The sequence below is a fragment of the Procambarus clarkii genome, chromosome 24 (genome assembly GCF_040958095.1).
Source record: "Procambarus clarkii isolate CNS0578487 chromosome 24, FALCON_Pclarkii_2.0, whole genome shotgun sequence".
Taxonomy (NCBI): Eukaryota; Metazoa; Arthropoda; class Malacostraca; order Decapoda; family Cambaridae; genus Procambarus; species Procambarus clarkii.
The window spans coordinates 41069692-41082230 of record NC_091173.1 but is presented as its reverse complement, the minus strand read 5'-3'; the positions used below and the strand labels follow the sequence as shown (position 1 = coordinate 41082230).

At 42.1% G+C, this 12539-nt stretch overlaps 1 protein-coding gene across 2 annotated transcripts in view; it reads right to left on the bottom strand.

Annotated features, from left to right (window-relative positions):
- Positions 1-606: 606 nt before the first annotated feature.
- The window catches only part of LOC123761868 (spore coat protein SP96), a 50995-nt gene continuing 39062 nt past the window's right edge, over positions 607-12539 (bottom strand). For both annotated transcript variants that reach the window (XM_069330428.1, XM_069330429.1), the window contains exon 5: positions 607-2770. In XM_069330428.1, coding sequence (XP_069186529.1) covers positions 2730-2770 — 41 coding nt within the window. In that variant the 3' untranslated portion in view covers positions 607-2729. The remainder of the gene's footprint in view (positions 2771-12539) is intronic.

The window sequence follows — 12539 nt, the reverse complement described above, 5'->3', positions numbered from 1 at the left end:
TATAAGCTGTGTGACTGTTGGTGACGGTGTTATATAAGCTGTGTGACTGTTGGTGATGGTGTTATATAAGCTGTGTGACTGTGGGTGATGGTGTTATATAAGCTGTGTGACTGTGGGTGACGGTGTTATATAAGCTGTGTGACTGTTGGTGACGGTGTTATATAAGCTGTGTGACTGTTGGTGATGGTGTTATATAAGCTGTGTGACTGTGGGTGACGATGTTATATAAGCTGTGTGATTGGGATGATTTTAAGCCCGGATAGTCCCAGTATCTGTTGACGTAGAATGCTTAGGCTTAAGCCAGCAATATCTATGATTTCACCCTATGATTACGTGCTATAGAATTATTGTAACTTCTTATATAATTAATGTACTGTATTTTTTATGTAAATGTTTCCAATTATATATGTACAACAATTCATGAATAAAGATTTTGAATACAGTCTTCATTACAGGACAAAGAAAGTTGACCTTATAATACTTCACTTAATATTTGATATCAAAACAATATCCGTGCTTCAATTGTCGTAAAATTTTATCACATAATTGTTGTGAAGTGTAGACATGTTGATGGTGTAAGCCTTATGTGGGCAGTAAAACAAGATGCAAAGCCAATTCTTTTTATTTTATAACATACGTAGAACAAACGAGAATAGTTGACAGGCGTCTCAGAATTTACAGACTATCTTGCAGTACAAAAATGCGAATCTCTTTGCGTTTTTATATATTTTGTTCATATTTGTAAGATGTGACAGAATTTAAAGGAATAACTTTGTTAACGTCGTATCTGCGCGCACATGATGTCTAGTGATTAGTTTGTTTCCCAAGTGAGTGGCAGGCAGGTACGACAACAAAAGCACACCTGTTAGAGGCCTATGTTGCCATCCTGCAGGAAGGTACGACAACACAAGCACACCTGTTAGAGGCCTATGTTGCCATCCTGCAGGAAGGTACGACAACACAAGCACACCTGTTAGAGGCCTATGTTGCCATCCTGCAGGAAGGTACGACAACACAAGCACACCTGTTAGAGGCCTATGTTGCCATCCTGCAGGCAGGTACGACAACACACGCACACGTGTTAGGGGCCTATATTGCCATCCTGCAGGCAGGTACGGCAACACACGCACACCTGTTAGAGGCCTATGTTGCCATCATGCAGGCAGGTATGGAAGCACAAGCACACCTGCTAGAGGCCTATGTTGCCATCCTGCAGGCAGGTACGACAACACACGCACGCCTGTTAGGGGCCTATGTTGCCATCCTGCAGGCAGGTATGGAAGCACAAGCACACCTGTTAGAGGCCTTTGTTGCCATCCTGCAGGCAGGTATGGAAGCACAAGCACATCTGTTAGAGGCCTTTGTTGCCATCCTGCAGGCAGGTATGGAAGCACAAGCACACATGCTAGAGGCCTATGTTGCCATCCTGCAGGCAGGTACGGCAACACAGTGAAGACACAACTCCACGATGCAATAAGGACGTGCAATGTGCTAAATATTTTAAATATATATGTGCTTGTTGTTGCTAATAGGCCAAGTTGTCTAACAAGCCGAGTTTTCCTTAAATTATATATTTTTCAGATTTTGTTCTTATGGAATGATAAAGCTTTCCACTGTATTATATATGATTTTAATGTTTTTTTATTTCAGTAAACCAAACCTAATCTAACCTAACTTAAATTAACACAAGACAACAAAACACAATAACATCAGTAATTCAACACTCTACTATAATATAGTTATATTATTAAAATCAATCAATATGAAAAGAAATATTTTAAAATAACGAAATTCACTCTGCTTTTAGGTAATTAGTTTCGTATTAATCAATATATCTTAAGAAGGGTGGATCAATACATCCCTCTGAAGATGTGTTGACTAATACGAAAGTTCTTAAAGAATTTCCTGTCTTCTTTTCCTTGGTGATCAGCCATTGTAACATTATTCATCTGAGCTGGGGTATGACGACTGACCAAGAGCTGGGGTATGACGACTGACCAAGAGCTGGGGTATGACGTCTGACCAAGAGCTGGGGTATGAGGACTGACCAAGAGCTGGGGTATGACGACTGACCAAGAGCTGGGGTATGAGGACTGACCAAGAGCTGGGGTATGAGGACTGACCAAGAGCTGGGGTATGAGGACAGACGAAGAGCTGGGGTATGAGGACTGACCAAGAGCTGGGGTATGAGGACTGACCAAGAGCTGGGGTATGAGGACTGACCAAGAGCTGGGGTATGAGGACAGACCAAGAGCTGGGGTATAAGGACAGAATGACTGAGCAGAGCCTAGCCACCTGGACCATCGGGGGATCGAACGCCGACCCTGCAAGAAGCAAGACCGTCGCTCTACCACCCAGTACTAGTTGATAAACCCTCCAGCAAGGGCGAACTCAAAGATAACCTTCAAGACGGAGGAGGAGGGTCAGTGGCGAGCCAGGGAGCCCCTGTAGGCAGCTGGGGCGGCGGAGGAGGGTCAGGGGCGAGCCAGGGAGCCCCTGGAGGCAGGTGGGGGTGGTGGAGGAGGGTCAGGGGCGAGCCAGGGAGCCCCTGGAGGCAGGTGGGGCGGCGGAGGAGGGTCAGGGGCGAGCCAGGGAGCCCCTGGAGGCAGGTGGGACGGCGGAGGAGGGTCAGGGGCGAGCCAGGGAGCCCCTGGAGGCAGATGGGGCGGCGGAGGAGGGTCAGGGGCGAGCCAGGGAGCCCCTGGAGGCAGGTGGGGGGGCCCTGGTCTTCACCAGCTGTAGCCTGGCTGCTTGAAGCCGTCGTTGTTATCTGCAGGAACAACACCACTTAACATTCTCCTTATATCTAGTCACTTGTGGGTAGTATAATACATGGATTTTTGTTGTGGGTGAGAGGGGTTGTGGGGAGTGTGCGTGGGGGTTAGTTATGGTTGTGGAAAGTTTAGGTAGTGGGGATAGGTTGGAGTTGTGGGGAGACAGGGTTGGTTGGGGGTTGTGGAGAGTGGGGGGTTGGGGTTGTAGGGAATGAGGGTAGTGGGAGTTGCGGTGGTTGGGGTTTGTGAGGGGGAGAGGTGGTGGTGATTATGGGTGATGGGGGTTGTGGGATGTGGTTGGGGGTCGGGGATTAGGGGGGAGTTAAGGTTGGTGGGGTTATAAGGTGGCGGGCAATGGGGTTGTTGGAATGGTGAAGGGTTGCGAGGGTGTTGGGGGTATTTTTTTGGGTGGTTGAGGAAAGGGGGTAATAACGAATAGGGTGGGGTTGTTAATAGTGGAGAAGGCAACAAAGGGGTAACTTATTTGTTTGGGGAGGGGGGGGGGAAGTCACCGCTGCCACCTTAAAATAGTTCTTGTGGGAAATATTCAGGTCGAACGTTACCGCTGCGATCTTGAAGAGTTCTCTTAAGAAATAAATATCATCACTTTATCTTCGCCGTTTTTTAGTTAAATCATATAAAGTCCATTTTCAGAAAATATGTTTATAAGTAGTTTAATAATAAAGGAATTCCCAGTTCTGAAATTATTGAAGTTCATAATTCCCGCTCTACTTATTTTAGTTTTGCTTCCGAACTTAAAGAGTTCGTATGGAAAAAAAAAGACTCTGGACTCAAGTTTCTATTTTGAAAAAGTAATTCACAGTATCAGAAGTAAGTTCTTGAGGCCTGAGGACAACAAATAAGAAGTAACAATTTAGTGACCGAGTTCCAGCTCTCGTTCCCGCCTCAGTTCTTGCGAACAATCTCGTTACTACCAGTCCATTTTCCCTGAAATTTAAAACCGCTATATTTTGGATGAAGTAAGAAAAACCATAGAGTGATCGAGTTCCAGCTCCTGTCAGCTGACAGGCCAATTTGATTGAGCTTTAAAACCACTGCATTTTGGACGTAGTAAAATAGATCAAATCAATTACCGAGCTCCGGCTCTTGTACCCCGCCTTAGATTACTCTTGTAATTTCGTTAATAACAAATCAATTTCCCTGATATTTAAAACCATACATTTCCAACGTAGTAAAATAGAACAAAGAAATTACCAAGTGCCAACTGCTGTTCTCCGCCTTAGATCAATGTTCATCAAACAGTATTCCAGAACATCAACAACAACAACAAGTGAGAAGCTCTCAACCCTTCCCAGCACACGCAAAAGTTTTTTTACGTTCTCATTTGATCTCAGAACGATGACTCTGTAACTATTTATATAAAGTCGTCTTTTCAATGTATAAAATATGTTAATTTTTAGTGAAATTTGTGTGTATGTATGTGTACTCACCATGTTGTACTCGCCTACTTGTGCTTGCGAGGGTTGAGCTCTGGGTCTTTGGTCCTGCCCCTCAACGGTCAATCAACTTGTGTACAGATTCCCGGGCTCCTGGGCTCTATCATATCTACACTTGAAACTGTGTTTGGAGTCAGCCTCCACTACATCACTGCCTAATGCATTCCATCTGTTAACTAATCTGACACTGAAAAAGTTCTTTCTAACGTCCCTGTGGTTCATTTGGGTACTCAGTTTCCACCTGTGTCCCCTTGTTCGAGTACCTCCCGTGTTAAACAAGTAATCTCTATCTACCCTGTCGATACCTCTCAGAATTTTGTATTTAGTGATCATGTCTCGCCGAGTTCTATCTTCCAGCTACGTTAGGTTCATTTCATGCATCCTTTGCTCGTAACTCATACCTCTTAGTTCTGAGACTAGCCTAGTGGCATACTTATGAACTTTTTCCAGCTTAGTCCTGTGCTTAACAAGGTACGGGCTCCATGCTGGGGCCGCATACTCCAGGATTGGTCTTATACATGTTCTTATTGGTCTTATACAAGGTTGTAAATGAATCCTTACACAGGCTCATGACGGCAGTTCTGATGTTAGCCAGCCTCGCATATGCCGCCAATGTTATTTTTTATGTGGGCTTCAGGAAAGAGGTTTGGTGTGATATCAACTCCTAGATCTTTCTCTCTGTCTGTTTCATGGAGGACTTCATCTCCCATTCGGTATCCTGTTTCTGGCCTCCTGTTTCCACCGCCTAGTTTCATTACCTTACATTTGTTTGGGTGGCTTCAAGGATCTCATAAGTTATATTTATTATGATTATTATAATAATTTCTTATTCATTGTCCTTTAACCTAACTTCTTTCTGCTCTTTTGTGTAATTATTATGTTTGTTATAATTTGTCCTTATTCATTACTCTTAACCTAAACTTCCAGATGTAGTTTTTGTTGTGTTTAAATCTTGAGAGAGAGAAAAGTCGAGAGTGAGAGGAAAGAGAGAAAGAGGAGTAAGAGAGAGAGAGAGAGAGAGAGAGAGAGAGAGAGAGAGAGAGAGAGAGAGAGAGAGAGAGAGAGAGAGAGAGAGAGAGAGAGAGAGAGAGAGAGAGAGAGAGAGAGAGACAGACAGAGAGGGGTGGGGGGAGAGCAAGTGGACGAGTAAATTATCAAAGCTCTGAAAATGCTTAAATACTTTGTGTGTGAGGATAGGGTTAGGTTTGGTTGGGATAGGTTATGAATGGATGGGGATAAGTAAGGGAAGAATGCTTAAACAACACTTTACAAAAAATATTAGAGATTGAAAGAAGAACAGAGGGAAATTGTAATAAGATAAGATAATTAAAATAGTTGGATATGGGATTTATGTAATGTTCTGAAATTAGTTGTGTAAGAGTTTCCGAAAGTGCCTAAGCGTTTTCGAGAGCTGTGCTGGTTTGTTTAAGAGTGCATATGATCTGCGAAAGTACTTAAGTGTATATGCATGTTAGACTAAGCCTATGAATTTTGTGCAAGTTTGAGATAATTTGCATATACAAGAGAACTTGTGAAATTTTTAGAAAGTAAGTTAATGAACTGAGAGCATGTGTTCAAATATATGTTTGTTTAAGTGAGTGAAATAAGTATTTGCTTCAGTTGTTTAAGCTTGTGAATGTAATTATATGTGTGTAGGTTTTTACATGGTTCGTATGTAAGAAGGAGTTTATATGGGTAAATTTGTGTTTATAAATGTAACTGTATGTGAATGCGTAAGTGCATTTCCGAGATTGTGTAAGAGTGTATGTGTTTTGTCAGAGTTGAATGAATTTATATAAGTTTATGCTAGTTTGTAAATATAATTGTAAGTTTAAATGAGAATGTCACATATGTATAATTGTGTACATATTTTAAGCAACTTATGTAAAAGTGTATGTGTCATGGGGTATTTTATGTAAGTATGTATATGTTTGCAAGTGTAATATTAGAGTTCTGGTTTGTAACTGCAAGTGTTAAAAGAGTCTTTCCTGGGTAAATAAATGAAGAGCAGATGTTCCAGAGATAATACTATGTTACGGAGGATAGGTTAGGTTAGGTAGATGAGGGCAGATAAGTACATTAATTTATGTAAGTTAAATAAGTTAGTAAGATATGTAAGTTAGGTTAGATCAGGATAGGTAAGTTACCTCAGGTAAATTAGGTTATGTAAGATATATCATGAAATTTGGTAAGTTAGTTAAGTTAGCAAGTTATATAAGTATAGCAAGTTAGCAAGGTATGTACATGTCAGGATGGTTATGCAGTATAGGTTATGCAAATTACTCAGGTAGGATAGGTTTTGTAAGGGAAGTAACGTTGTGTAAGTTACGATATGTTAAGTTACATCAGGTAGGAGAGGATAGGTAAGTTTGACTAGGTAAGTTAGGATAGGTTAGCTCAGGCAAATCAGCTTAGGTAGGATAGTGAATTGTTAATCAGAATAGTTTAAGATTAGGTGGATAAGACAATACATTTTAATCAGAATAAGACATGTAAAGCTTACATGTCTGGAACTAGATCACTCTATTTTCGAGAAAACCTATTGCATAATGGAAGTTAAGTAAATAAGAAATGATAGATATGCTACCGGGAACTGAGTTATTTTTGTGAGTGATGTGATAATTGTTACTAACACCTTTTGACTGTAAAATGTCCTAGTGAAACTGTTACTACTACATAAAAGATAGTTACTTTACATGACACATAAGTTTATTGGTACATAAAGTTGCACGTGTTTAGTTTGATATATTACTTAAAGTTGTCTTAGTAAGTCTAAAAAAACTATAGTTTACATATTTTACTGAAAGCGATGCTCTTGACTACTTAGTTACTGAATGATGAACAATGTTTGTTACCGTGTGAGTTTATTTATGCATAAAAAAGTCCTAGAGAGTATCCTTTATAAGTCAAGAGTACACAGAGAGAGTTTTTTAATGCTTGATGTTTCAGAGATCATCTTTGAGGACTCTGAGTGTAACATTGATGTCTTTGAGATTAGCTTTGATGGCTTTGAGTGTATCTTGAGATCTCTAAGTGTGTCCTTACATAAAGAGGGAATGAGAGCATCACTTCACGTTTAAAGATGTTTCAGAGACTAGCTTTAGTTAGTAATACTATAAATAAATTACCTATGACTATTTTTTTCGCTCTATAGAGCATAATGTTAGTTAAGAAAGTGTTGAAAGAAGACATTTAGTTATTTTTTCGAACTAAGGACGAGTTATTTTAGTTAGTAAATCATTTAAGAAGTTACGCTTGACTCTTTTTCATTTGAGCAAAGTGTAATGTTAGTTAAGAAATTATTTAAATATTCCTTTGGAAAATATTTTGAACGAACGAAGAGATATTTTAGTTAAAAAATGACTGAAAGAAGTTATGTTTGACTATTTTCAGTTCAGTTTAAGAACAGTGTTTGTCAGAAATGTTTTGTTGATAAATAAATACATGTGTAACTAAATTTGCTAGGGGGGGAGAGTAATGCAGTTGATAATACATAAGAATGAACTATTTACTGAATGGCCAAAGCAAATTAACATTTGATTTTAAAGAAACATGGTCAAATAGGAAAATATCACAAAGAACATGAGGGGTACATAAATGGAATTTGTAGAGAACATGAAAAACAATAAAAGTTTATACACAGTATAAAAAGAATGAAAAACAAACTTGTGAAGAACATGCTAAGAACATTTTGAGAACATATAGAATATGAAAGGAACACCGAGAACATGTAAAAAACATGAATGGAATTTATTGAGAACATGAAACAGAATGCAATAAACACGGACAAACAGGCGAAAACATGAAGTGAACTTGCAGAGTACATGTTGAGAACATGAATAACGTGTAGCAAAGTTGTATTGAGAACATGCTGTGAAAATTTGTTGAACATGGAGAGAAGCCTAACAAATATGGAATGATCATGTAAAGAGAATATAGACATCTTGCATATATATATATATATATATATATATATATATATATATATATATATATATATATATATATATATATATATATATATATATATATACATATATATATATAATTGATGATGTGATAATTTAAATATATATATATATATATATATATATATATATATATATATATATATATATATATATATATATATATATATATATATATATACACACTTGAGTATTGACAAAAATACGGTAATGTTATTGGTAATAGCGGTATTTAAAATTCTGGGGAGGGGAAGATTTGGGTGGAGTTAGGGATTGGGTGAGATGCTGGGAGATAAAGGGCGTGGGGGGGGGGGAGGTGAGTGAGAGGGCTGTTAAGGGGGGAGTTGGGGAAGGGGTGAGGCAGAGGAAGGGAGGGGAAGATAAGGGACTGAAGGTTGGGAGGGGGAAGATAAGGGGGTCGGGGAGTTGGGGGAACTAGGGGGTGAAGGAGAGGGAAAATAATGGGATGGGGAGCCAGGGGAAGTAGGAGTGAGGGTAGGGGAAGATAATGGGTCATTGAGTTGGGTGAAGAATGGGTGGGGATTGGGAATATATGGGAGTGAGAAGCTGGGGTGTTGGGATTGGGAATATATGGGAGTGAGAAGCTGGGGTGTGGGGGGGGGGAAGATATGGGAGGCGAGGAGCTGGGGGGTGGTGTCAGGGGGGAGATAAGTGAGCAAAAGGGAGCATGGAAATGGAGGGAGGGAGAGATAAGGCTATTTAAATAGGTTTATTGTTAGTTAGGGTAAGACTCGTGTTTACTTAAGATAAAGCAAAAGTTGAGAGCTACTCACTTGTTCTTGATGTTCTGGAATACTGTTTGATGAACATTGATCTAAGGCGGAGAACAGGAGTCGGTGCTTGGTAATTGCTTTAATCTATATTACTGTGTTGTAAATGTAACGGTTTTAAATCTCAGGAAAATTGATTTGTTATTAACGAAATTACAAGAGTATACTAAAGCGGGGTACAAGAACCGAAGCTTGGCAATTGCCTTGATCTATTTTACTACGTCGGAAATGCAGTGGTTATAAGTTTCAGGGAAATTAATCTGCCATTAACGAAGTTGTACGAATGAACTCGAGTGAACTAAATCGGAGGACAGGAGCTGGAACTAGATCACTCTATTTTCGTTTTTTACTACATCCAAAATATAGCGGTTTTAAATTTCAGGGAAAATGGACTGATAGTAACGAAGATGTATGAATTAACTAAGGCGGGGACGAGAGCTGGAACTCGGTAACAAAATTGTTGTCTTTTACTTCGTAAGAAATAACTATGTTTTAAATCTCAGGGGATTTGGGTAGATACTAACGAAGTTACAGGAATATAACTTATTTTAGGCGGGGGAAAAGAACAGAAACTCGCTAACTATTCTTTTCTTACTACGTCCGAGATATGACTGTAATGCATTGAACGAAAATTGGGCTACTTATAGTGAAACTACACTTATAAAGTAATAGATCCAGGTTCAACAACTAACTTCTGATACTGATACTTTTTCAGAACAGAAACTTAAGTTCAAAGAGTTTATTTTTTTCCATAAGAATTCCTTAAGACCGTAGCAGGAAATATAACTCTGAAAACAAATATAACCGAAATTAAGACCTTCAATAGCTTAAGAGCTGCAAATTCCTCAATAAACTACTAATAAACATATTTTCAGAAAATGGACTTGATATGATTTAACTAGAAAACGGCTAAGACGAAGATGATTTTTTTCTTAAGAGAACTCTCATAAGGTCGCTGCGAAAACTTTTGCCCCAAATTTTCCCATTAAGAACTCTTTAAGATCACAGCTGAAACTTTTGACCCAAATTTTCCCAATAACAACTCCTTAAGGTCGCAGCGGTAACCTTAAACAAATAATATCGTTAAGTTGTCTTCCCCACTACTGTGGTTAGAATGGATGTGGGGATAGTGGGGGGGGAGGGGGGTGCGTGGCCCATAGTGCAGGATGTATTGAGGTGAGCCGGTGGTGCAAGATGTGGGGTCTGGAAGCAGGGGGTTGTGGGTGCGGGATGTGGGTTTGGGCTGGTGGAGTCTAAGGGAAGGCACGTGCATTGGGTTTGAGGAAATGGAATTGGAAGGATGGAGGTGGTGAGGAGGTGTGGTTGGAATCCCAGAGAGTTCAAAAGGAACCTCTATCTATAATGGACTATCTATAATCCTGAACAATGATAGAGAGATTTCAAAATATATACGAACATTTTAAGCCTACTGGCTCAAGCGAGGCAGCTATTGACCTTGGTGAGGCAGCTCCTATTGACTGCCAATGTAGAGGAGACGGTGTCAGACAGAGTAGAGGAGACGGTGTCAGAGAAGAGGAGACGGTGCTAGAGTAGACGAGACGGTGTCAGACTAGAGGAGACGGTGTCAGCGTAGAGGAGACGGTGTCAGAGTAGAGGAGACGGTGTCAGCGTAGAGGAGACGGTGTCAGAGTAGAGGAGACGGTGTCAGAGTAGAGGAGACGGTGTCAGAGTAGAGGAGACGGTGTCAGAGAAGAGGAGACGGTGCTAGAGTAGAGGAGACGGTGCTAGAGTAGAGGAGACGGTGCTAGAGTAGAGGAGACGTTGTCAGACAGAGTACAGGAGACGTTGTCAGACAGAGTAGAGGAGACGCTGCCAGAGTAGAGGAGACGTTGTCAGACAGAGTAGAGGAGACGGTGTCAGAGTAGAGGAGACGGTGTCAGAGTAGAGGAGACGGTGCCAGTGTAGAGGAGACGGTGTCAGAGTAGAGGAGACGGAGCTAAAGTAGAGGAGACGGTGTCAGAGTAGAGGAGACGGTGTCAGAGTAGAGGAGACGGTGTCAGGGTAGAGGAGACGGAGCTAAAGTAGAGGAGACGGTGTCAGAGTAGAGGAGACGGTGTCAGAGTAGAGGAGACGGTGTCAGTGTAGAGGAGACGGTGTCAGAGTAGAGGAGACGGAGCTAAAGTAGAGGAGACGGTGTCAGAGTAGAGGAGACGGTGTCAGAGTAGAGGAGACGGTGCCAGAGTAGAGGAGACGGTGTCAGAGTAGAGGAGACGGAGCTAAAGTAGAGGAGACGGTGTCAGAGTAGAGGAGACGGTGTCAGAGTAGAGGAGACGGTGTCAGGGTAGAGGAGACGGAGCTAAAGTAGAGGAGACGGTGTCAGAGTAGAGGAGACGGTGTCAGAGTAGAGGAGACGGTGTCAGTGTAGAGGAGACGGTGTCAGAGTAGAGGAGACGGTGTCAGAGTAGAGGAGACGGTGTCAGTGTAGAGGAGACGGTGCCAGAGTAGAGGAGACGGTGTCAGTGTAGAGGAGACGGTGTCAGAGTAGAGGAGACGGTGTCAGTGTAGAGGAGACGGTGTCAGAGTAGAGGAGACGGTGTCAGTGTAGAGGAGACGGTGTCAGAGTAGAGGAGACGGTGTCAGAGTAGAGGAGATGGTGTCAGAGTAGAGGAGACGGTGTCAGTGTAGAGGAGACAGTGTCAGAGTAGAGGAGACGGTGTCAGAGTAGAGGAGACGGTGTCAGATATGAGGAGACGGTACCAGAGTAGAGGAGACGGTGTCAGAGTAGAGGAGACGGTGTCAGAGTAGAGGAGACGGTGTCAGAGTAGAGGAGACGGTGTCAGAGTAGAATAAACTGTGTCAGAGTAGAGGAGACGGTGTCAGAGTAGAGGAGACGGTGTCAGTGTAGAGGAGACGGTGTCAGAGTAGAGGAGACGGTGTCAGAGTAGAGGAGACGGTGTCAGAGATGAGGAGACGGTGCCAGAGTAGAGGAGACGGTGTCAGAGTAGAGGAGACGGTGTCAGAGTAGAGGAGACGGTGTCAGAGTAGAGGAAACGGTGTCAGAGTAGAGGAGACGGTGTCAGAGTAGAGGAGACGGTGTCAGAGTAGAGGAGACGGTGTCAGTGTAGAGGAGACGGTGTCAGAGTAGAGGAGACGGTGTCAGATATGAGGAGACGGTACCAGAGTAGAGGAGACGGTGTCAGAGTAGAGGAGACGGTGTCAGAGTAGAAGAGACGGTGTCAGAGTAGAGGAAACGGTGTCAGTGTAGAGGAGACGGTGTCAGACAGAGTAGATGAGACGGTGTAAGAGTAGAGGAGACGGTGCCAGAGTAGAGGAGACGGTGTCAGCGTAGAGGAGACGGTGCCAGAGTAGAAGAGACAGTGTCAGTGTAGAGGAGACGGTGCTAAAGTATAGGAGACGGTGTCAGAGTAGAGGAGACGGTGCCAGAGTAGAGGAGATGGTGCTAGGGTAGAGGAGACAGTGTCAGAGTAGAGGAGACGGTGTCAGAGTAGAGGAGACGGTGTCAGCGTAGAGGAGACGGTGCCAGAGTAGAAGAGACAGTGTCAGTGTAGAGGAGACGGTGCTAGAGTA